General features: G+C 33.1%; 1 protein-coding gene across 3 annotated transcripts in view; it reads right to left on the reverse strand.

Annotated features, from left to right (window-relative positions):
- Positions 1-1,955: 1,955 nt before the first annotated feature.
- ACTR3B (actin related protein 3B) overlaps positions 1,956-24,259 on the reverse strand; it is an 82,705-nt gene continuing 60,401 nt past the window's right edge. For all 3 annotated transcript variants that reach the window (XM_074267407.1, XM_074267408.1, XM_074267409.1), the window contains 3 exons: positions 5,056-5,181; positions 3,583-3,666; positions 1,956-2,861 (listed from right to left, as the gene is read on the reverse strand). In XM_074267407.1, the coding sequence (XP_074123508.1) occupies positions 2,766-2,861; positions 3,583-3,666; positions 5,056-5,181 (306 nt within the window). In that variant the 3' untranslated portion in view covers positions 1,956-2,765. The remainder of the gene's footprint in view (positions 2,862-3,582; positions 3,667-5,055; positions 5,182-24,259) is intronic.

A 24,259-nucleotide genomic window follows, 5' to 3' on the forward strand; every position in this document is an offset into this window, starting at 1 on the left:
TCATTATTTCCTATACCTCCTGGTTTCCCTAGATTCCATCAAGTTCCAGCTAAAATTTGGCTTCAAAAGGAAGCCTTTCTCAACCCTATAATTCTAGTACCTTCTCTTTGTTGATTAATTCAAATTTATCCTGGATATAGCTTATTTATACTTGGCTTTCTGCATGTTATCACCCCCATTTGGCTGTGAACTATTTGAAAGGAGGAACTATTTGAGAATCATTTGGAGGAGGGGGGATATCCCTAACACTTAGCATAGTTCCTGGAACATTGTTATGGTGGTTGTCTAGTTTTGTCTACTCTTCATGGCACTATTTGGGGTTTTCATGGTAGAGATACTGTACAGGTTTGCATTTCCTTCTCTAGCTCATCTTACGGATAAGAAAATTGACCAACAGGGTTAAATGTCTGAGACCAGATTTAAACTCAGGAAGATGAGTCTTCTTGTCTCTAGCACTCTATCCACTATGCCATCTAGCTACTTTTCTTCATCTCTCTCCCTTGCCAGCTGCCTATTAATAAAAAGTGCAGAAGGCACTTTTTAAATATTTATTGAATGATTGCAAAGTGCTTTGCAAACTCCATCTCATTTGCTCCCCACAACAATCTGATAATGTAAAAATAATAATAATAATTCTATTAAAATATTTTTAAAATTTTTTTTCAAAGGCAAAGAACCCCAATCTAGAAGATAATATTTCTGAAGTACTGTGTCTTGGTCAGAATATATTTGAAGTAAAATAAATGATTATGAATACCACATTTAATAGGGGATGTTGATAGGCTAAAAAAAACTCTGAACAGGAAAGTGAATGCCAGTAAATTGTGATGAAGTAGAATCAATTGAAGGAACTAAAGGTGATGATTATGAGTTGAAGCATATTTGAAAAAACCATGAAAGATATTCTCAAGTATCTGAAGTAAAGTCACGTGGAAGTGAGGTTAGATTTATTCTGCTTGGCCAGAGAGTATTACTAAGAGCAATGGGTGAAATTACAAAGAAACAAATTTAGACTTGATTACAAGAAAAACTTTATAATAATTAGAGCAATCTAAAACTGGAATGGGCTGCCTGAAGTAGTAATGGACTCTCTCTCATTACAAAAGCTAGCTGACCACCTGTTAGGTTTATTGTAGATGAGGAATGACTAGAACTAAATAGCATCTAAGAATCTTTTCAATTCAGATACTGATGGAGTAATGAATCACTCCAGTTCAGCCAATACTTAACTGTGTAGATCTACTATACTGTGAGAAAGAAAGAAATCGGCTGTCTCATTTACAGCAATAGGGAAATTGAGAAAGGACAGCTGTAAAGGGAAAGATTATGAGCTAAATTCTCAAACTCTCAGTTTGTGATGTTGTTAGGATACTTTTATTGTTTCCAAAAAGTATATGTTTCATTTTTCACACTTAAAGAACAAGACCAAATATTTCATAAAGAAGGAAATAGCTACCCAATGTGGTATTAATACAATGTCTATTACAGTAAAACAAAAGTGAATATAAATTATATGAGAAAAATGAAATAAAATGCAAGTCTGTGAAGCTATCCAAAATATCACAAATTAAAAAGCATACCTTTTGCACATGAGCACAAAATTTTAAAGTTAGCACTCTATTTTAAGAAAATTATAAAATTATTATTAACACTTTATAAAGAAAATCCTGATGAAAGAATTGAACTGAAAGGTCATTTAGCCCAAAAATCTACTGAGTGTGGGAATTTCCCCAACAAGCTCATGGATATATAGCCAACTATTCCTCACCTATATAATTCCAGGGATGGAAATGTCATTACTTAATAAAGCAGCCTATTTCATTTTTAGAAAGTTCATTCTGCAACTTAAAAAATAAGCTGTAAATATCCCCACATATGAATGATACCTGTGAGTGGATACACATACACACACACACACACACACACACACACACACACACACACACACACACACATTTGTAAAGATGTTAACAGCTTTTATTATAATAGTGCAACATCGTATTCACCCACCACTCATCAACATCAAAATGTTGTCTTCTATAAAACAGCTTCAGAAATTTCAAACAAGAAAACTAAAATAAATATCAGTTGCAATAACTTTTTATACAACACGGTATAGTATTTCAATTTCATATTACTCCAAACAAATCATAACATTCTCTAGCAGATGTGTAGCAAACATTTTTGCCCACTTTTGTTTTTTTGTCCACAAAGACACTGGCACATGCCTTACAATGAAAAACTCTTTAGAATAGAACTCCATAACAGGAATAACTCGTGCTCATAACTCATCATTCAGTTGTACCAAATATCATAAAATACAAAATGATATGAAATATAAACATCAATTTGCATTGTAATTTTTATTTACAAAAATAGGGTGTGGGAGAAAAGGTTTACATCCCCGTTTCCTTTCTAGGGGAAAGAAGATTGCCATTATATCATTTCTCTAACAATTATTTTAAACAATGTTTACCCTTTCTCAGAAAATGAGAGTTACTTTTAAACTAAAAGCCCACATTTAGGAAGGAAGGAATAGGTAGGCTTAAAACAGTCAGGACATCAATGGCTTTCCTTGAAATGATTTTGGATTGTATGTAGATTCAGTGCTTCATCAACTTTGTGATCCAAGCACTCCCATAGTTTATGGACATAAACATCTGATCATATCACTATTTACAGCAAACTTGTATCTTCAGTTTCAAAGGACACTTCTTGACCTAAAAGAGACTACCTGAATTACTTTTTTTTTCAAAAGGCAAACACTATGACATAACTCCAAAGACAGGATTGTGACGACAAATGCTAGGGCCATATTCTTCATAGTCTTTCTTGGTGTGGCAAACTTGAAAGAATTCCGGCTAAGAAAAACAAAAATAAATTCAGATTATAGACATGCTTCAATAAATAAAGTGAATAACTAAAGTAATAACTAAAGTAAATCCAAGTATTTGATCAGTAACAATTTATTCACATCCTTCTCTTTCCCCTTACTACTGTTGTTATTAGAAGCTTTTACTTATACATATAGAGTCTATAATACATAATATCATGAGTCTCACAATAAAACTGTTTGATACAGTGTCAAAATTATTCCCATTTTATAGATGATGAAACTAAGATTCAGAGTAAATCTGAAAAAACACAATTTATTAAGTGACAGAGCTGGGACTAGAATCCAGGTCTTATAACTTCAAGTACAAATCCACTACATGGATTTTTTAGTATATTTAATTTTTTTTCTTTTTTAGTAGTTTCACCAGATAATGGCTGAAGCAAATAGAAAGGGAATATGCTTGATGCTTGCAGCTTTGATTCACAAAGTGACTAAAACTAATGACTAACATGAGATTTTTATATCATTAATGGATTTCATTTCAGCTTTCCCTGTTCCCTAATTAATAAGGATATTGAAAGCTGACTAAGCTAAGATCATTAATGATATGACTCACTTTTATGAAGTACATAGTCAATTATATAAATACACAATTTGAACATTTTCAGAAGCATGCTGACAAAATATATTTAAAATCATAAAAGTTAGCATGGAATTTTCAAAAAGCATCTTTCAAATATACTTACAGTTGATGCAAGCATGGAACCTCCAAACCATACAGCATAGCGCTGCATATGGTGGGTTATAACTTGAACTTCTACAGGCTTAGGCTAGAAAATAAAATGTAAAACATTTAATTCAAACACTATAATTTTTATTCCGATAACACAAAAGATACTTCAGTCTGAAAACAAAAAAGGCTGGTCCCTAGTTTGTGTTCCCTTTTTCCTATTACAAGACACAATTTTTACCATTATAAAGTAATATTTCTTAGACATATCTGTTTTCAGAACCTGCTTCTTACTCTCTAACATGAATAAATCTAAAGAAATTAGTATATCTAGTACATAGTATATCTTCTTTGGGGTTATAAGCTTAGGCTTTCTCTCCAAAACTCTAACCAATTGAAAATGTAAAAAATTAAATCAAACTCTAACTGAATTGACCGGATGTAAAATCACAGAGAAAAATCACTGAATAATATTGCCCTGAACAAGCAGAGAAAATTAAATTCTAAGTGTCAGTATGTTCTTCTTGTTGTAAGTTTTTAATTACAGGTAGCATGTAAGATGGACAGCATTTAGAAGAGGACAATCAGGATGATTGGAAAAAGTATCAAGATCCTGCCATATAAAAATAATTAGTGAAGGAAACAGAGATGTTAGCTTAGAGGAGAGAAGACTTAGTGAGACCATAATATTTGTTTTCAAATCTATGAATGGATATCATAGACAAAAAGGATCAGATTTGTTCATTTGTCCTATGAGCACAGAATTAGGAAAAATTAATGGAAGCTGCAGAAAGACAACTCAATATTAGAAAATTTAGGTTTCATGTTAAGAAAAACTCTAAGAATTAGAGCTATACAGAAATGGAACCGGCTGCCTCAAGACTTTACTAGAGGTGTTCAAAGGGAAGCTTGATAAACTTACTGGGGCATGCTATGAAAAGAATTTTTGTTCAGGTATGGAATCAAGTGGATGACCTCTGAGGTCCTTTTTGACTTGGGATGGATACCGTATATGTGTTTCTTCCTAAGACCAGTAGCTCTGGTCAAAATCTCAAAGAAAGATAATAGAAAGTTATAAAGCATATCTTTGAGAAATATATTCTAACTCCCAAATTATTCTAATTTAAGAAAGTATTCTTAAAGGACTATATATTGCATGAATTTCCTTAGGATATTGGTCATTATCACTACATGCTTGCTATCCTTCAATATAAAAAAAGGGAATTGCCTTCAAATATGGGTCAGTGACAGTATAAAATTGTTGTTGCTGCATCACTTGATATATCACTCTTAATGGCATACTTGGAATACATTCAGACAATAAACCTCTGAATGCAATTTTATACTGTGAGTCAGAAAATGATAAAGATTTGTTTTTATTTCACGGTACCAAGCGAAGATTTTTCAGCTTCATGTTATAAGGTAAGAATCACTTATTTCCAACACAGACATTCTACTTATCACACATATAATTCTTATTTTTAACTACCTTTATCCTTCCACCACTGAGCTCCTCACTAAGTTTCAATCTGGCATCCACCACTCTTTTCAAATCTCTCTGTAATCGACGTCCAAAGTCTCTGAACATTGTGGATCCTCCTGAGAGAACAACATTCTAAAAGGGCAAAAAGAAAAGAGGAAGTCTTCATTTAGAACAAAATAAATGTTTATTGGGACAAATATAAATCACTTTAAAATAAATATTGCTACTTATCTCCCCTCAAAAAAAAAAACAACAACAACAACAACAAATTAACCATTTCATAGAATAGCATCTTAAAATTTTATAAAAGAATGTTCATTAGATTCAAAGTTAATGTCACTAAACTAATTTAAACTAATTTTATACCCCACAAATGTATATCTAGTTTATCTTCAGAAACTGCAAGGGCATAGTAGTTAGAAAGCTGGCCTTGGAATAAAAAAGACTTAAATTCAAATCTATCTCTGACGCATACTGGTTCTTTGACCTTGACTAAGTCCCTTAACTTAACTTAGGTAACTAATTTTTTATTTTCATTGTAATATGAACCATTGCAAACAGTCAGAAAACCCATGACAACTGTAATAAATGTTTTGAACATCATGAACTATTGATGATTTGATTTTAAGTGAAGAGCCATTGTTGTTGTAGAGTTTTTCTTCCCCAAATGTCAATGCTTTCTTTTTATAAAAATGCTTTAAAAACTGCCCACATAGACACAGGCATAAAGATATGGTAAGAATAAAATCTTTTTCAGACTTATATTCAAAAGAAACTTATAGTTCAGTAAAAGAAAGAGATCAAATAACTTTTCTACATTAAATTCCATTAATATATAGGACTGCTCCTTTTTCACACAATTTTATCACCCCAGAGCAACTCTGCTACATATACTATATTTTTTTCATGGTTAGCACTGTTAGTTTATTAGCTTTTCATGTCCAGTAAAATATGATAACAGGTTCCAGTTTCAGGAGAACAATGAACTTAGAAGTCTAATTCAATGAGAAGTGCTGGAGAATTAGAGCATTCCATAATATGCTACATATGATATAGGGAGAACATTATCACAATCTGAAATGAATTTTAAAGTTGTTCTGGGTTGCATAATGCTTCCTACAGAAGGAGATTTTTTTAGTAATTATGTAGAATAACCTATCTTAAGTATTCTTTTGTGGAAAAAAATAGAAAACAAAAGGAATTAATCAATTCTATAGAAAAATAAATATGAAATGAATAAATTTAAAATTTTTAAATGTTTCAAATATTTCTAAAAATTGTACTTACATTTTTCTCAAACAAATTACTAAAGGGAGGTTAAAAAACATTTTCAAGTAAATCTATAGGGTGATGAATATGTTTATCAGAAAGATTGGCACTTGAATTGTTTTTAATGGCATTTCTTATTTTTACATCCCCTTTATTTTACAAATATACCTTTCCTCTTTCCCTTTTCCAAAAATCAATCTTGAAACAAAAAACAATTTAAAAGGGAGAAGAGGGAAGGAAAAGTTTAGCAAAACTAACCAATACATTTACTCAATCTAATAAGGTATATAATGTTCTCTACCCACAATGTTTTATGCCTACTCCTGCAAAGAAGAGAGGAAAGTTTCCATTTACATTGTTATAGTATAAATAAAAAATAGAATTAGAGTTAGAGATAGAAATATTTCTGGTCTGCTTATTTTCCTTTTAGCAGTTTGTATGTCTTCCCACATTTTCCTTTATTGTTTACATTCAAAGTATAAGCCATTCCTCATTTAATGGGCTTTTACTTTTGTTTCCAGTTCTTAGCTATTACAAAACACTCTGCTTTAAAAATTTAGTGTATTGGGGACCTTATGTTTATTTCTAACATCCTTAGTCAAATATGACTGGCAATAGGATATCTGAGTCAAATAATAGGGACATTTTAGTCACTATCTTGTTATAATTCCAAAATTTATCTCCAGAATGCTTAAACTAATTCAACATTTTGCCAACAATGAATCAATACACTGTCTTTTTACAACCCCTCCAATGATGCTATAGAGTTTTTGATTAATGACAGAAAAACTGAAACTGAACTAGAATAAAAACAAAAATAGGACCAAGAGTTTTTCTATAAGCATTTAGTTGGTTTGCAACAATATCTCATATGAGAACAGTAATCTATTCCTTAACTTATATTCCCCACTATCCCCCATCACCTCAAAGGAAGATATTAAGGAAACTAAAGTTCTAGAGACTTTTGTTTAGAGTTATTCTAATTACCATCTTCCTTTAACTCCCTAAAGGTATATTTTCATAAAATGATTACTTTCAATGAGAAAATTAAATCAGTATATAGCTACTCCTAGAATAAAAATTGTAACTCAGTTTTATATTATAGTTAAATAGCATCTTATATGACTATATTTGACCTTCATAATAATTACGGAAATAGTGAAAGCATTTTCATCTCCATACTATACCTGATTAAGATAAGGTTCAAAAAGGCTGAGTTACTAGTAAGGGAAGGAGATCTTGTGCCTTGTATTACCAAATGTAGGAGTTTTCCAGTCCAGCACAACATTCTAAATAGTACCCTACTGATCTGAAAGATTAAATGCAGCTTTAAAAAATATATACTTTTTTCATGGGGAAATTTAGATGGTATAAATCATCATTAAGAATATCTTGTTAACATAATGAGATCAATTTTAGACATGTTTAATTTTAGGCACTAACAATGCACATTAGTGAGGGTGGCTTACAAATAACAAAAAATAATTGCCTGAAGAGAAGGGAAAGGTCAGCACTGAAGATTTTAAACTCTTTATTGTCATCAAAAAGAAGTATCTTTGGAAATATAATAGGCCTTTGCATGAACTGCATTTCACTAATAAGGCAAAATTATGCCATATTCACAAAACAGTCAGCTTCTTGACTAGTAGGGAAAAAAATGTCATCTGCCTCAAAGAAAAGCTAAAATTTTGGTATTTTTTAAAAATAACTGGAAAGCTAAAAAATGGGAAAGTGGTAGATAAAGATGATCACATATACACATTTTCAAACACCACAAATGTCATTCAAAATATAAAATCTAAAGCATTAGCAAAACAGACATTGAAATTTGTATGAAAGGATATTTATGAGGCAGCTACATGGCTGAGTGAATAAATTCAATGACCTAGAATAAAGCAGACCTGAATTCAAATCTAGTCTCAGATGTTACTAGCTATGTGACCCTGAGCAAGTAATTTTAACTACTGTTTCAGTTTCTTCATCTGTAAAAGGGAGATAACAATGGTATCTGCCTCCCAGGGCTATTATAAGAATATATTTGTAAAGTGCTCTACAAATCTTAAAGCTATATAAATACCATCTATCATATAAATACTATATAATATGTAAATGCCAGAAATTATTATTCTCAATTCCAAGAGTTAAATTTACAAGGCAGATCTTGTTTGTAAGAGTTCATTAAGTATTTCTTAATGAGGACTGGTTGCTTATGCACTATTATTAATTCACTATTACACTCTCAGAACTGATATAATAAAACAACTAACATATAGGTGGCTAACATCATAGGTTTCTCTTGTTTAGTATTGTAGAAGATCAAACACATAAGTAAGACTTGGTTAAGCGTGATGATGTTCATGCTGGGTCCTCGGCACATTACTCAAACAATAGAAGTCATGAAAAGGGCATATACAAAGCTCTTTGTGAGACTCTGGGGAGGAATGGGAAAGAAAAAGGGGAAAAAAAAGGTGGAAGGGCAGGGGAGGAGATGGGGTAAGAAGGAAGAAGAGAGATAGGGATGGAAGGAGGGAAAGCATTCTGACTTGGGCCCAGGTCAGAGGAAAGCAGGACTTTCTCCTTATAGTCCATAAGTTATCATAATTTCTATAATCTTATTAACAAAATCCAAGAGGAAAAGACAAAATGAGAAACTCCATTTAACATAACTGCAGAAAACAAAAAATACTGCTAAGACAAATCTAGTTACTATATGAACACAATTACAAAACACTTTCCAAACAATACAGACCTCAACATTTGGAGAAATATTACTTGCTCATGGGTAGGCCAAGGCAATATGATAAAAATTATATCCAAAATATACCCAGAAAATATCTACCTAAATCAGTTTTCTTATCCAGTGACATACCAATTAAATTACCAAAATCAAATTACCAAAGAATTATTTTATAGAGTAAAAGAAAAATTACAAAACTTATCACAAGAACAAAAGAACAACCTTAAAAAAAAGGTTGAGAATATGAAAGGAATCAATAAAAAAAACTGAAGGAAGAAAGCCCAGCAGCACTAGATTTCAAATATTGCAAAGTGTAGATCATCAAAACAATCTGGTCCTGGCAAAAAAAGAGAATAGTAGAGCGGTGGAACAGAATAGGTATATAATACATAGTAGTTAATAATCATAATAATCTACTATGTGATAAACCAAAAGATCCAAATTTGGGGGGCAAGAACTCATCATTTGACAAAAAGTGCTAGGAAAACTGCAAAGTGGTTTGATAGAAATTAGGCACAGAGGGACACTAATACATTGTTGGTGAGTTGTGAAAGAATCCAGCCATTCTGGAGAGCAATCTGGAACTATTCCCCAAAAGTGATCAAACTGTGCATACCCTTTGATCCAGCAGTGCTGCTACTGGGCTTATATCCCAAAGAAATACTAAAGAGGGGAAAGGGACCTGTATGTGCCAAAATGTTTGTGGTAGCTCTTTTCGTAGTGGCTAGAAACTGGAAGGTGAATGGATGCCCATCAATTGGAGAATGGTTGGGTAAATTATGGTATATGAAGGTTATGGAATATTATTGCTCTGTAAGAAATGACCAGCAGGAGGAATATAGAGAGGCTTGGAGAGACTTACATGAACTGATGCTGAGTGAAATGAGCAGAACCAAAAGATCACTATACACTTCAACAACAATACTGTAGGAAGATGTATTCTGATGGAAGTGGATATCTTCAACATAAAGAAGATCCAACTCACTTCCAGTTGATCAATGATGGACAGAAACAACTACACCCAGAGAAGGAACACTGGGAAGTGAATGTAAACTGTTAGCACTACTGTCTATCTACCCAGGTTACTTATACCTTTGGAATCAAATACTTAACATGCAACAAAAAAATTGGATTTACACACATATATTGTATCTAGGTTATACTGTAACACATGTAAAATGTATGGGGTTGCCTGTCATCTAGGGGAGGGAATAGAGGGAGGGAGGGGAAAATTTAGAAAAATGAATACAAGGGATAATGTTATAAAAAAAAATTACTCATGCATATATACTGTCAAAAAAATTTATAATTATAAAATTAATTTTAAAAAAAGAAAAGGAAGTAGGCACAGACAAGTATCTCATAACTCATGCCAAGATAAAGTCAAAATGTTTAAATGATTTAAACAAAAGGGGTGCTATCATAAGTGAATTAAGGGAACATAGAAAAATATATCTGTCATATCTATAAATTAGAGAAGAGTTTCTGACCAAATAAGAGTTAGAAAGATTCACAGGAAATAAAATAGATAATTTGAATTACATGAAATTTTTAAAAATGCACAAATAAAACCAGTGCAGCCAAGATTAAAAGGAAAATAAGAAACTGGATGGGGTGGGATGGATTATATAGCAACTTTCTCTGATAAAGGTCTTGTTTTTCAAATACATAGGGAATTGAATCACATTTATAATAAGAATTATTCTCTAACTGATAAATGTCAAAGTATTTGAACAGGAAGTTTTCAGAAGAAATCAAATAGTCAACAGACAAATAAAAACTGCTCTACATCAGTAATAATTAGAAAAAATCATATTAATATGACTCTGAGGTACCTTCTCACATCTATCAGATTGGCTAACATGGCAGAAAAAGAAAATGACAAATGCTAAAAGGGATGTGAGAAAACTATAACGTATAGTATAGTATAATATACTAATAAGATACACTAATTTGTGAAGTTGTGAAACTTATCCAACCACCCCAAAGAACAACTTGGCACTATGCTCAAAGAGCAAAATATACTCTATAATATCTCACTCCACTTAAATATAATGCTCATTTCAGCACACTAAGTTATTTTCAAACCACATCTATTCTAATGACTAATTTTTTTCTTGTAGGAAAGTTTTTAGTAAATAATAAATCACAGGAGTAAGTGTATGAAGCAAAATTATATAGGGTGACCCAAAAACTCTAGTGCATTTTTAAGCCATTAAAACTTAATTATCAAGCTATTAAAGCTTAAAACTACACTAAGACTTTTAGGACATTCTGTGTAATTATCTGTGGCAACCCCATTAGAACGCAGGATACCTTAGAATCAGCCAGAGTCAGGATAAGCAAAAGTCTTTATTCTTGGTCTTTAGCAGTAGAAGTGAAGGGGAGGGAAGCACCCAGAGTCTGGCTAGTCTCACTGCACCTCCTACTCTCTGCCACAATTCTCTGCATACACCAAATGATTGGGCCAGCTCAGGATAGTGGGAAGGGCCATTTTCCAAGCATATTCTTTTAGAGTATTGTCCAATCAGTAATTAGCCTCAAGTGCTCAATTGTCCAATCTCAATGCATTGACTCAAGAGTTTCAGCCTCTTACAATTATCAATGTAACTTTTCCAACAATCACTGGTTATTATAAAATAATAATTTTAGGGAACATTCAGAATTCCCTCCAATAGTATATTTGGAAAGCAAAACCTATTGGACCATGACTGAAATATCCTTCTCTTTAAGGGGTGCTATGGCAGTTACGAAGGTTACTTCTACTAAACAATTTATAAACTAATCTTCATAAAACAAAATATATGAGTAATAGTAAGTGTATACATTGCACACAGATGGCCTGGAGATCAAGGAGATATTAGAATGCATTACTTGGTCACCAATTTCAACAGTTTGAGGGCAGAGAGAGCTCATAGAATCATAGCTGTGGAGCTGGGGGAAGAGGAAGGACCACTCTGAAAGCCTCCTAGTCCAACCTCCTCATTTTACAGAGTAGAAAACTGAAGTTCAGCAAAGGGAAATAGTTTACCCAAGGTCAGACAGTAGTAAGTGGTGAACTCAGAAACTGAGCCAGGTTCTCGGATTCCACCTCCAATTCTGTTTCCATTGTGTCATAATGACTGTCTAGAATGCACATACATGCTGGATGAATGAAAAGATACTCATGAAACTCAGGACAGAAACACTCAACCCCACAGTACTGCCAGGTTAATCTGCACATCAAAACTGTAGTCCAGAGAAAAGAGCAGAAGTTTGTGATCTTCCTAAACCATACGGGAAAGAACTACATGCAGAAATTTTACCACACAATTCATGATAAAGAAAGGCAAGGGTAGAAGATATAGTGAGGGTAGTTTACTTCTTGAAAAATCCATCCATCCACACAGACAATATGTGGACCATTAAATGTGTAAGCTAGAACCCACAGGACCACAAATGACTGACATGAGACTGAAAATTCATTGGTTTAAGCCAATGGCCCAAATGTTCTGGCATATAAACACTAAGGACAAAAATCATCAATTACAGCATTTGGTGACATCTATATTTTCATCATGTCAATTAGGAATAGAGCTGCATCAATGGACACAATCCCAAAATTATACATACTAGTCAGGGGACAAATTCTCCAACCTCATATTCAGTGAGGGCCTCTAATTTTTTTTATGCAAACTCTTATCTTGTACCTATAGTAACTCTTCCACTCTATCCCAGTTGTTCTCTACTAAACACAATGGAATATTTCTTCCTGCAACCTTGCCTTTGATTATTCTGTCTTGATTGCCTTTTTAAAGGAAAGGGGAAAAAAGCAATGCAGCAGAATACTTGTTTTAAGACTTGGCTCAAAACGAATTTCACCATGCAATCTTCTCAGTTAGACTGGTCTTTTCCAGTTCTTAAGTCTACCATTTGTTTTAAGGATGCTGAACTGTGAATCAAGAACAAAAGACTGAGAGAAAAAAATCATTGAAAAGTGAATCATATCTAAAGAGTTCAAGATTTGAAGTCAGATGATCAGGGTTCAAATGCCTAGTTCTGTTACTTAATACACAGATGTTCTCAGGTAAATTACTTAGACTTTGTGAGCCTTAGTTTCTTCATCTGTAAAAAAGAGTATTCACATAGATGACTTTTAATCTTCCTTTTTCTAAATCACAGATTTAAATCATTTTACTAATTAGGAAAAGGATTACTACACTAACCAACTTATGCCCCCCATTAAAATCATCCACAGTTCTAATTTTTAAAATAATTATTTCCTAATACCACTGTAAGAGTATTAAAACAATACAATATAATATCCTCTAAATGGAACCCCATAAAAATTATTTCATTCATAAAGAAACAATTATCCTGAAGAATTTCTTTTATATCTCTCATCCTCAATAAATGTCTACCTAACTAATTACTTTCAAGTATGAAGAAGACAAAGCTCCAAGAGGAATCTCTAAGTTTGAAAAAAGACTTAGAAGATTATCATGAAAAAATGGGGAGAAGGGAATATCCCAAGGTAGTTTTTTCTAAAAAATAATTTAATTTAAACTGTAAGTGGTTTTCCATCATATAAAATTTTTACAATCAGTGTATCTTTTAAGAATTCCATCAATAGTCCCATTAAAAATATTTTTCCAATGCCTAATGTTAATCTTTTTAACAAATCTACTGAAGATTCTGACTTGAAATCTACTAATACTCAAATAACTATTTAATTAATAAAACATTTTGCCAGAAAGTATTTCTTTTACAAACTATATAATCAGAGATTCATCTAATTCATTAAAAATAGACATTAAATACAGTTTATCCAATTCATTTAAAGAGACATTAAATACAGTCTCATTTGTCACATCAAGTTAAAATAAAATATAAATTTTTACTTTTTTATTTTAAATTTTTTATTTAAATTTTAAATTTTTACTGCTTTACTTAAAGCAGAAGAATATCAAAAGTAAGCAACCAATAATATACAATTGAAAAACATGAACTTTATATAAAGTCCAATATAAAATTTTAAAATAATATATGTAAAAGTACTTTAAAATTATAAAGGATTATATAAAGTAGTACTATTACTCAGGTGATTAGGGATAATGATAGAAATATTACTATTCCATGTATGGATATTTTATTTTTAATTTGATCTTGGAACCATGAATAAAGTTCTAAGTATTTTCATTGTCATAATTGTCATAATAGGAAATCCCCCCACAATTTGACATCTTTGAGAAGTATAGGGATGAAATAAAAAGGCTGTTAAAATCAGCTTTGTGATTTGTTGCTATAAAAATTGTTCAGGTCCATCTGGCAATGGATATTTCAATAGGGTATGATTACATTATTCAATACTTAAATGAAAAATATTTGCTATTTTTCATAAAAGTGATAATAATGATTTAGCATCAACACCACTTACATTTTACAACTATTTGATTTGTATAGAGTTATTTACTCTCTGAAACCTTTTTTCCAATTCCCCTTGCTACAAAAAAGCACATATGTGCAAGAGAGCTGGTCTAAACCAAGAAAGGAACCAGTAGGCATAGAATACAGTGAAGTTTTACAGCTCCCATATGAAGCAACTGTAAGTTTATATCCTTATTAACTCAATTTTATCATCACTGAAGCAAGCCAGCCAGAGACATTACAAGCATGTGATGCTGCTCAAAGACCCACAGAAATTTTACAGCAGTTACAAATTGCTAAATGAAGACAGACCAGGACTTTGAACCCAAAAACTTTAGAAGAACAGTGCTCCCCAGACCATCACCCCTGCTTCAAATCCACTCCCCACAGTCAGAGTAGCAACTCTGGATACATGACCTGGTAACCATATCTGTAGGTGCTAACGTCCCCACCTCCTCAAGCAACTACAGTTTGTAAAGACAACCCCCCCAGCAAAAAATGTTGACCCTAAAGCACTATCAAATGATTCAACATCAGAAACAGATATAATTTCATCAATGGAAACAATTTTAATGAACATGTATTAACTATCAAGTGTTCATGAGTAGACTGAGCTAATATAATAAAAATGACAATTCTACCTAAATTGATCTAATTATTCAGTGCCATGCCAAACTGCCAAGAAATTACAGAGCTTGAAAAAATAATAATAAAATTCATCTAGAAGAAGAAAACATCAAGAATTTCAAGGGAATTAATGAAGAAAATGCAAATGAAAGTGTCCTGTTGTATCAGACCTAAAACTATACTACAAAGCAGCAGTCATCAAAATCATTTGGTACTGATTAAGAAATAAAGTACTGGTTCACAAGACACAGTAGTCAGATGACTATAGTATTCTAATGTTGGATAAACTCAAAGACCCCAGCTTCTGGGATAAGAACTCACTACTTGACAAAAATTTCTGGGAAAATTGGAAAATAGTATGGCAGAAATTAGGCATTGACCAACACCTAACATCCTACACACAAGATAAGGCCAAAAATGGGTTCATGATTTAGATAGAAATAATAATATTATAAGCAAATTAAGAGAACAAGGGATAGTCTACTTCTCAGATCTGTGGAGAAAGAAGGAATATTTGGCCAAAAACCTAGATGACTTATGAAATGCAAAATGGATAATTTTGATTATGTTAAATTAAAAGTTTTTATACAAACAAAACCAATGCAGCCAACATTAGAAAACTGGCGCAGGGGCGTGGGGGGAATATACAATCAAGACCTTTGATAAAAGCTTCATTTCTAAAATATATAGAGAATTGACACAAATTTATAAGAATACAAGCCATTCTCAATTGTTAAATGGTCAAAGGATATGAATAGACAATTTTCAAATGAAGAAATTAAAGTCATTTCTAGTCATATGAAAAAATGTTCTAAATCACTATTGATTAGAGAAATGCAAATTAAGAAAACTCTGAAATATCACTATGTCCCTCCTAGATTAGCTAAGATTATAGAAAAAGATAATGATAAATGCTGGAGAGGATGTGGGAAAACTGGGACACTAATACATTGTTGATGGAGTTGTGAACTGATCCACCCTTCTGGAGAAGAATCTGGAACTAAGCACAAAGGGCTATCAAATTGTGCATACCCTTTGATCCAGCAGTGTCTCTACTGGGTCTGTATCCCAAAGAGATCAAAAAAAAAGGGAAAAGGACCTACATGTGCAAAAAATGTTTGTAGCAGCTTTTTTGTAGTGGCAAGGAATTGGACACTGAGTGGATGCTCTTTTAGAAAGTGACTAAATGAGTTATGGTACATGAATGTTATGGAATATTATTGTTCTATAAGAAATGATCAGCAGAATAATTTCAAAAAGCCCTGGAGAGACTTACATGAACTGATGCTAAGTGAAGTGAACAGAACCAAGAGAAAATTGTACACAGCAACAAGGAGATTATGTGATGATTAACTGTGATGGACGTGGCTTTTTTCATCAGTGAGATGATTCAGACCAATTCTAATAGACTTTTGATGAAGAGAGCCATCTGCATCCAGAGAGAGAACTCTGGGGATTGAATGTGGATCACAACTTAGTATTTTCACTTTTTTGTTGTTATTGTTTGCTTGCTTATTTTTTCTTTCTCATTTTTACCTTTTTGATCTTATTTTTTTTGTGCAGCATGATAGATGTGGAAATATGTATAGAAGAATTGCACATGTTTAACATATATTGGATTATTTGCTGTCTAGGGAAGGAAATAGGGGAGGGAGGGAGAAAAATTTGGAACACAAGATTTTGCAAGAGTGAATACTGAAAACTATCTTTTCATGTATTTTGAAAATACCAAGCTATTATTAAAAAAAAAAAAAAGATGTATTACCATCTGTTTTTCTGCTGCACTTTATGGGCCATGGAATCTTTCCATTTGACTTGTATCTGGTATCTTTTCTACAGTGTACCTTCTATTAGAATGTGAGCTTCTTGACAGCTAGGTTCTTCACCATCTTTCTATTTGTATATACAATTCTTTTCCCATAGTAAGTGCTTAATAAATGTTCTTTCCTTCATTCATTCTTTTTGCCATAGAAGTCACTATCTATAGAGATCTACAAATTTGTACCACTCTTCTGTTTTTTTGAATATGTGAGAAATCAGAAGAGGTACAGAATAAGGACTTTATTATGGCTTCTACACTATTAGTAATAATATTAAACACTCCTTACAGTAAAATTCAGATTCAGAAGCCTCTACTTATCCTACAAGGAAGAAGAGCATTATAAAAAAGAACTAAGAGTTAGCTGAACTGTAAAACTAAATACGGTTATCCCCATAACATAACGTTCTCCATAGCATACTGCAGATCAACATAAAAAAATTAAATGAGAATTTTTAATGAATTTTGAAGAAGTTGCAGACAATATATGAAGCCCAGAAGATGACACAGAGCCTATGGCCAAATACCTAACCCAAATTTTACAATGATATACTGTAAACATACCATAGAAGAAAGAGAAAAAACAATTCAGACTTCTTCTTTGATACAAAGGTAAAGTCAAAAAGTTTTATGCAGATTTTCCAGATCATGCCTTTTACCCTTACAGTGTGGAAGGGATAACTGTATATACTTTTTAAATGGGTCTAAATCTATCAAGGACAAAAAAAATACTTTTAATAGACAAAGATCCCATCATATGTTTCAAAATGAACTTTTTATTAGGTCAAATGCCATTGCTCAAGGATCTGTGAACATTAACTAAACCCTAGAAGAAATCTTTTTGGAAAATATGAAATACAACAAGAATTAGGATCCTTTAAATAAATGATCCACTACTAAGATTATAAACTTTAGGGCAGCTAGGTGGCTCAGTGGATAGAGCACCGGCCTTGAATTCAGGAGGACCCGAGTTCAAATCTGGTCTCAGACACGTAACATTTCCTAGCTGTGTGATCCTGGGCAAGTCACTTCACCCCAGCCTCAGGAAAAACAAAAAAAAAAAAAAAAAAAAAAAAAAGATTATAAACTTTAAAGATATTAGCAAAAGGGGGGAAAGACTTATCTGTACAAAAATATACATGGCAGCTTAATTCTGTACTAAAAAAAAGATGAATGTATTACAAATTTCTAATGATTGAGGAACAGTTAGACAAGTGCTAATACATCAATCAAATGGTATATGTTAATATGATAAAATTAAAATATTTAGAATATGAAAAATTACATGAAATAATGCAGATGAAAAAGCAAAAATCAAAACAAAAATTGTCGATATAAAAAATATCAACAACAAACTTCAAAAAAGTTTTGAAAGTAAGTTAAGAAAATATTTTTTAAATAATAATGAAGCATTTATAGAGCTCCTACCCCAAGTCTTTACAAGTATTATCTCATCAGAGACTCATAACCACCTAAGAGGTAGATGCTATTATTCTCACTGAGACAAAGATTGCATAAGTACTAAGTGTCTGAGGTCACATCTGAGCTCAGCTTTTTCCAGACTTCTCTCTCTTGTGCCGGCTGGCTGCTGCCTCCTGGCTTCCCTTAAGTCTCAGCTAAAATCCCACCTTCCACAGAAGCATCTGTAATCCTTCTTCATTCCTGAGCTTTACCTCTTTGGGTTACTTCCAGGTTATCCTGCATGTACAGTATTTGTACTGTACATTGTTGACATGAGGCCTCTTTCATCAGGCTGTGAGCTCTTGGAGAGGCTGCCTTTGCCCTTTTTTTTTGGTATTCCTAGCACTTTGCACAGTTCTCATAAGCATTTAATAAATGCTTGTTGATTCACTATTTTCTACAATCTAAACTGATTTTTTTCAATTTCCTCTTAATAATCTTTTTATTTGTACTGCTGTGATATTGTGTATATATTGGTTTTGATCATTTCATTCTTCAGTAGTTCATATAAATCCTCTCATATTTCCCTGAATTCCTTAGATGTATCATTTCTTAGAGCCCAAAACTATACTATTACAGTCAAAGGTTTTTCTTCAGTCCCCCAAATGACAGATACTCACTTTGTTTATAGTTCTTTGTTCCCACAGGAAATATTCTAAAATATTCTGATCCTGGGTCTTTCGACTGCATTAGCATATATGCCTAATAAGTGAATCTCTTCTTGCAAATGGTAAGCTTCATGAGGGCACTTATGTCCTATACCACACCTTCTAACGTAAAGTTCTACATACAGCAGGAGCTTAAGAAATGCTAATCAAATTTAGCTATTTTTCAAAAACAAGATTATGATAGCACATGGTATATATAGTACCTTCATATAACAGATACACAAGTTAGTCTCTTCTTAGCTTTTCAATATTCTCACACTTTGCTCCCTCCCCCCAAAAGCCTCTATAATCCAATGAAACAAGTCTATTTGATGCCCCTCAAACACAAAGCTATTTCTCCTTTTTCCTACCTTTGTTCTATCTGTCCATAGTTCCTGGACAATGCTCTCCCTCATCTCTGCTTCTGACATTAATGGCTCTCTCAATACTCATTTCAATTGCAAGAGAGATCTTCCCAATCTCTCCTATAACTTAAGCATTCCCCTCTCAGATTACCTTCTATCTACTATAACTCTGATGAAGTGAATACTGATATATACCTTTTATAGACTGGATCAGCAAAGAAGCTTTACTCTTCCCCATTTCCAACCAGAGTCAATACACTCCTACTCATTCAGCCTTGTAGCCCCCTGCTTTCACAGTTTACATAGTGCAGACACTTAGTATAATACAGCTCAGAATTCCTAGGTCCAAATTATCCACCAAAATAAGACTCCTCAGAAGCAGAAATTATAAGTGGTGCCATCACTGCTGTTCACACCACTGTTTTAAGAACAAGACTTAAAAGAACAGGTGAAAAAATTATTTGAACATTTCAATTTGGTTCAAGAATTTACAAAAAGTAGAAGGTAGAAAAGCTAGGAATCTAAACTTCTGTGTTACATGGCTAGAATGTTAGCTCAAATGAGTCCAAAACTTAACTCATTCTTCCTAGTTGAGAAGTTGAACTATGAGCCATCATAGAGAGCAGAGCCTAAAAGATCTAAGTTCAAAAAACAGCCAAAGATCCTAATGAGCTATACAATCCTGGTCACTTGACCTAAATCTGTCTCAGTTTCCTCATCTGTAAAATGTGGATCACACTATCACCTACTTCCCAGGGTATACATATAAAATGATATAATATTTGTAAGCTCCCCTTGCCATCTCAATTTGCTCATCTATATTAAAAATAACACTACTTTACAGGGTTGTTATAAGGATAAAATGAATTCATTTATGTAAAAATAACATACAAACTTTTAAGTACATATGAATTGAAGTCAGAAGGCTTCGGCTTAAATCCTGGCCCTTCAATTTATTACCTATATATCCTTAAAAACTATATAAGATGTAGTTATCAAATCACTGATCCACCACTGAAATGTTAGGAAACAATAGGTAAGAGTGCTCTGTCAAGATTCTTTTGAGTACTTTTGTTAACAAGACCACTAATAAGTAAATCTGCCTAATATTGACTTCTATTAATTATTAGATAGCATTACAAAGTAAATTATTTAATTTCAATTCTAAAAAAGTAATCTCATGCAAGCCAATAATCCAGTAATGAATAATTAAAATACTCACATGTTTTACACATAAAAGGCACATAATATATATTCACTGAAATAGACATTCCATGTGATATATAAGTCCTTAGAGTAATATTAAGATAAGAGCTTAAGGTCCAAAACAATAACATTGTTCTAAATAGAGCACTTGAAGATTTATAAAGTGCTTAATACCTATTATCTTTTTTTTTTAATTCTCACAAAAACTCTGTGGTATGGGTCCAGAGGTATTATTATTATTATTATTATTATTATTTTTGCAGAGGCAATTGGGTTTAAGTGACTTGCCCAAGGTCACACAGCTACGAAGTGTTAAGTGTCTGAGGCCAACTTTGAACTCAGGTCCTTCTGACTTCAGAGCTAGTGCCACTTAGCTGCCCCACCAGAGGTGTTATTTATCCACTTTTTTAAAGAAAGGAAAACTCAAGTTCTGAGAGGTTTATATGACCTCTTCAAGGTCACACAATTAATAAGTGTGAGAGGTAGGATTCAAACTCGGGTCTCCTATTCTTTCCATTACACCAATGCTGCCAGGTCATACTTAAGATTTAGAAAAGTGATCTACTGTTTGAATATGTCCTATGTTTCTCTATTTGTAAAACATAGAGAAATAGATATTCCAATAATAACTATTTCAAATGGGCCATTGAAAGACTAAGCAAGATAATTTTTATACTACAAGGATCATTTCTAATAAAAGCATTACAGAGATCCTGATAGATTACTGTGAAGGAAAGAAAATTGATTCAGGAGATATAATAAAAAGCAAACTAGACTTACCACTATTATTGAGTTTAGTTTTTAAAAGCATTTAATCAGTATGATACAAATTAATATCTAATAAGATATAAATGTTTGGATAACAAGAATTCCAATAATTATGTGGTATTAAATTTCAGTTTAACTTTAGTGATTCCAATCCTTAGTTTAGCAAACATATACTGCCATCTACCTTCCATTCAGTATAATTGTAACTACTTCACGATTACTTATAAAAATCAAGATTTCATAGAAAATCCCTCTTTCTCCCTAGCTTTCCAGATTCCAGACTCATATATCACATGGAATGTCTATTTCAATGAATATATATTATGTGCCTTTTATGTGTAAAACACGGGAGTATTTTAATTATTCATTCCATTCACTATAAATTGAAAAGTTTCTATTAGAACCTTCAACCAATGAAATGAAGAGTTGGGAAACAGAACATCAAGGCTGGTACCCTTGGACCAATAAGATATTCATGCATCTTAAAGTGCAATAAAGTCAATTTTACTAAAAAGGAAGGAAATAAATGTGAGAAATACTGAAGAGGTATACAAGATATGATTTAGTAATTCATTAGATATGGAGGTGAGAGGAGTCAGAAATGGTACAAAGGTTTCAAGTGGGTGTTAGAGGGGACAATAATGCCACTGAGGAGAGAGGAATAAAAAGATTTTTAAAAAGATCATGAGTTTAATATGTTGATTCTGACGGGCTAAGGGATTTCAGCTGAAAGTGCATAACACAGAATCAGAAACTCAGGAAAGATATCAAGATTGAAGAAAACTGTTGGTGCCAACTGTTTTTACTTGATAGTTGAAGCAGTGAGAGTAGGTCATGTAACCCAGGGACAATGCAGAATAAAAAGAGAAGTTTGAGACAGAACAACGGGAAGAGAAAAAGTGAAACAAGCAGAGCTCATGAAGGAGCAGTCAGAGAAGTAACAGAAGATCCAATACTGCATCACAAAAGTCGAAGGCAGAAACTTTGAAGAAGGGGAAAATCAATAATGTTAAATGCAAAAGAAAGTTCAAGAAGAATTAGACCTGAAACAAGACTCCTGAATTTAGTGAGTCAGAGATTACCAATAGTTAAAAGTATCTCATCACTATCATTATAATGAAACACTTGAGAAAACAATTTCAATCCCTGCTCTCACTAGATTTCTACAACTTATCTATAGTTATCAAAATACAAAGGGTATCCTGCTACCTTTACTCTTTTTTTTGTTTGTTCGTTTGTTTGTTTTTCTTTTCCTGAGGCTGGGGTTAAGTGACTTGCTCAGGGTCACACAGCTAGGAAGTGTTGTGTCTGAGACCACATTTGAACTCAGGTCCTCCTGAATTCAAGGCTGGTGCTCTATCCACTGCGCCACCTAGCTGCCCCCCCACCTTTACTCTTTATGTGTATTTGTGCTTCTCCATTTCCCCAACTTGCATTCATATTAGAAAGCTAGGACTTCCTGGAGAAGTGGTTGCTACAACTATCCTCAGCGATCTAGGGGTAACCCTGGTAAATGGCATCACTCCCAAGCCCCTACCATTGTGTTTACCACTAACAGTCCAGATGATTCATGAACTCTTAACAAAACTATGTATTTAAAAGGCAAAATAAGGACAAAAATTATACAATATTCCACTTATAAATCCAGGGTGTACTCATCTACCAAGGAATACACTGTCTGTGAAGGAGAGTGGAAATAAAGCAAATTTTATGGCAGAGGAGTACAAGGAGCACACATTGTTTCTGCTTCTTCTTTCTTCTTCTTTTTCTTCTCAGGACCCTGACACTGCCAGTCTCAATGTTCTAAAGGGGCAATCTTCACCAAGATCCTTAACAGGTGTAGATCTACACTGGACCAGTCTGTAGTGGCTGCTCTACTACAAAGCTGGGCTGCGTTTCCTGCTGCTTACCTGCTCTGGCACTGTAGAGCCATACCATTCTATCTGGAGTGAACCTCTCCGCTGCCAGGTTAATGCTATACTCATCCATAAAGGCAGCCTACAATTTTCAGCAATTCCTCCAGTTCTGCTGCCTTGGCTAGGCTCTCAATGGTCTCTACTTCCTAAGCATCAGGTGGCAGGCAGATTATAGCCTTTCTTTTATAGGCTCTAAAGGGTGTTTTTTTTTTGACCCACCTTCCTTGATTCATGGCTGAATCCTTTATCCTAGCTTATGTTGCTCACCTAATATATTACCAAATTCTCATCTGAATTTACATATGGCTTCACTAATTCAGGGTTTCCCAGTTTTCTAGTTGGTCCTGAACAAATGGGAAGCTAAGAGGGTCTTTGCCTAGGGTGAGTGTATTGCCTCTGGGGATGGCTTACTTAAGGGTTCTTCACATGCAAATCACAAAACTGTTTTTGTCTTTTCCATTTCAATCAGCAAACTGAATTTGAAAGGAGAGTTTCCTTAAGATATATTCATGCGTGTATCATAGTATCTGCTTTTCCATTAGCAAATAAAAGGAATTTTTTTACTCCAGCCTTAATTTACTCATCAGAACAAATTTTTTTTAAAGGTTTTACTGTTTTTCATTATTTTTTAAAAATCTGTCTTTTTTTTTTTTTTCCTGAGGCTGGGGTTAAGTGACTTGCCCAGGGTCACACAGCTAGGAAGTATTAAGTGTCTGAGACCACATTTGAACTCAGGTCCTCTGAATTCAAGACTGGTACTTTATCCACTGTGCCACCTAGCTGCCCCCTAAATCTGTCTTAAGAATCATCAAAAATTAATTGACAAGTATTAAGTCCTTACTGAGTTGTCAAGCATTGGCCATACAAATGCAAAAGCTGAAACAATCTCATACCATAATATATTCAATTATGTGTTATTGTACCAAATCTTTGTTCAAGGTTCTCTCCTAAATGACTCATTAGCTCCTTGTTACTTCCTATTTAACTAA

This window comes from Sminthopsis crassicaudata, chromosome 5 (assembly GCF_048593235.1).
Source record: "Sminthopsis crassicaudata isolate SCR6 chromosome 5, ASM4859323v1, whole genome shotgun sequence".
NCBI classification, from domain to species: Eukaryota; Metazoa; Chordata; class Mammalia; order Dasyuromorphia; family Dasyuridae; genus Sminthopsis; species Sminthopsis crassicaudata.